Source organism: Palaemon carinicauda, unplaced genomic scaffold (assembly GCF_036898095.1).
Source record: "Palaemon carinicauda isolate YSFRI2023 unplaced genomic scaffold, ASM3689809v2 scaffold217, whole genome shotgun sequence".
Classification (NCBI taxonomy): Eukaryota; Metazoa; Arthropoda; class Malacostraca; order Decapoda; family Palaemonidae; genus Palaemon; species Palaemon carinicauda.
In genome coordinates, this window is record NW_027169777.1 from 97,566 (window position 1) to 100,082 (window position 2,517).

At 42.4% G+C, this 2,517-nt stretch overlaps 1 protein-coding gene across 1 annotated transcript; it reads left to right on the forward strand.

Annotated features, from left to right (window-relative positions):
• Window positions 1–384: 384 nt before the first annotated feature.
• LOC137636046 (uncharacterized) lies at window positions 385–786 on the forward strand. The gene has a single exon (XM_068368475.1). The coding sequence runs from the start codon at window positions 385–387 to the stop codon at window positions 784–786; it is 402 nt and encodes a 133-aa protein (XP_068224576.1).
• Window positions 787–2,517: the final 1,731 nt, after the last annotated feature.

Genomic DNA, 2,517 nt, shown 5'->3' on the forward strand with positions numbered 1-2,517 from the left:
CATGTTGAAATGTTCCCAGGCCAAAAGTTATCCTAACATTCTGAAGCAAGTGCAAGGTGAAGACGTTCGTCTCAATTCGGACGAACGAGCTTTCATCGGCCAACGTAAACCTTACCTGGATAACCAAGGTCTTCTCAAAGCTAGTTCCCGTCTCAGTAATGCTCATGTGGAATTAGATTATGTAGATCCCATTTTGCTGGAACATCAATGTGCCCTTTGGACACTTATTATCAAACATTGGCGTGAACGTTTGCTACACTGTAATACTTCAACACTCCTTGTTGAATTAGGTAAACAGTTTTGGGTTCCCCAAATACGGCAGCAAATCAAGAAAATTTTGCGCCGTTGCATCCATTGCCGGAAGGTGCAGCGGCCCTGTACCCAATGCCTCCATTAGCCCAGTATCATCTCAATCGCCTCATTTCAAGAGTCCCCTTCCGAGTAACTGGCTTAGATTTCACTGGAGCTTTTAAGGTATACAATTCACATGTAGATTTTGTTTTCATCTTACTTTTCACCTGCGCAGTAACCAGAGCCGTAGCTCTAGAAGTCACAACTTTGTTAACGGTCATTGAATTTGTGCAAGCAGTGCGCAGATTTGCCGCTCGATTTGGTATGCCAGACTGTGTTGTCTCTGATAATGCTTTCACTTTCCAAGCTGGTCAAACTCTTCTAACTGAACTTATGCATCACCCTGTAATCGATGGGTTTAAATCTTCCCATAACCTGACATGGAAATTCATCACTCCCCGTGCCCCTCGGCAGGGAGCTTTTATGAAAGGCTAATAGGCTTCACCAAACTTAATTTAAGGAAAGCCATGTATCACTTGTATCTTACCTATAATGAATTTGTCACTTTGGTACAAGAAGACGAATGCGTCATCAACGATAGACTTTTAGTTTACTTGGATGTCAACGACGTTACTGATACCCCCTTGACTCCGAATCATCTGCTTTACGGTCGAACCCTCTCGCTTGCTCCTCAGGTCCTTATGACCGACCTCGATGAACCCACATATAGGGAAGGGAACAGCCTCCCAGCTAGTTATCAGAAACTCACAAACATGTTGCAAGTGTTTTTAAAACGATGGACTCAGGATTATGTCAATTCCCTTCGTGAACGTCACTTAAAAAATAATCATATCCACCCTGTGCCTTCTAAAAATGGAGATTTATGTTTGTTAATTTTGGATGAAGTAAATCGGGAAGATAACCCATGGCCCGTATCCTTGAAACCTATCCCGGTCAAGATGGTCATATTAGATCTGTGAAGGTGCGCACCCCTCATGGAATATATGTGCGTCGCATTAACCATCTTATCCCATTGAAGATAAATGTCGCAGGTCCCTATATCACTGAACTGGAGCAAGGTGGTCCTGATGCGCTCACGACACCCCAGTTACCAGATCCTCCCTCAGAGGACCCTCTAAATAACGCTTCTTCTGATGATGTCGCCCCTCTTCCCAAACCTGATCCTTTGTCCTCTCGAGGGCAACCTTGTAGGGCGGCGGCAGATAAAGCCCGTGCCTTATTCCAGAAAGTGCTGTAAATTTGAAAGGGATAGGGAATGCCCCCTTCCTTCCATACCCTCCCTGTTGTTAGTAGAACCCCCCTTCTCTCACGCTCTTACTTGGCAGGGTGTGGAAATTCTTTCCACACTTTAATTTAGTAATCCCCGTCATTCCATATTTTTTTTTTGGTTGTTATTTTGTGGGTTTTACGCATCTCGTTTTTCTTTTGTTTCCTTTGTAACCTTCATTATTATACCCTTAAATATTCATTGTTGCTAACATGTCCATCATTCCCCTGTAATTCTTTACCTTTCATCACCTCATTCCTCTGTAGATGATTTTATCTCGTATCCTGAGCTCACCGTACATTGCTCTGACGATGCAACCGACCGTCAACAATTTTTAAAACAGCGCTTGGTTGCGTTCTGTTCCAAATGCTCTTGAAGCTTTGGATGTTTAACCACAAATGGTTTGTATTTAAGTAACTCTTTAATTTAAGTAACTCATTGATCTTAGCGTATTGCTATTTACATCTCGATACCTATTTATAAGTCTGTTTAGCTAGGATTGTTTCCTGTGTTATTGAACTTCACTAAATGCCACTTAATTTTTTTGTATGTATTAAAAATCAGGAAGTGTGGAAGGCGGACGTAGGCATAGCCCCTTCAACATAGACGTCGTTTTAACTTAGGCGTCGGTTCAACTACCTGTTGGTCAAACAGTTACTGACCAAAAGTATGCCTTGCTTTGAGCCATTATTTAGAAGATAAGCTTACGAAGACAAAACACGTCAGTGCAGAACTGAAGATGCACCGTGTTCTTAACAATTTACAAGATGCTTCCACTACGTCTACAATCAACCCTCAAGAGCGTGAGTACTAATTAACGGTGCTCAACCCTGGCCAAGGAACTGTCCCCCTTTTTTCTTTCTAGCCTTTATTTGATGATGTGCATATTTAGCTAGGAAGTCATGTTCAAACTCTCTGGTTTAATCCTTCGTGATGTG

Coding starts and splice junctions, on each gene's coding strand:
- LOC137636046 (XM_068368475.1), top strand. CDS start 385: ATGCCTCCATTAGCCCAGTATCATCTCAATCGCCTCATTTCAAGAGTC.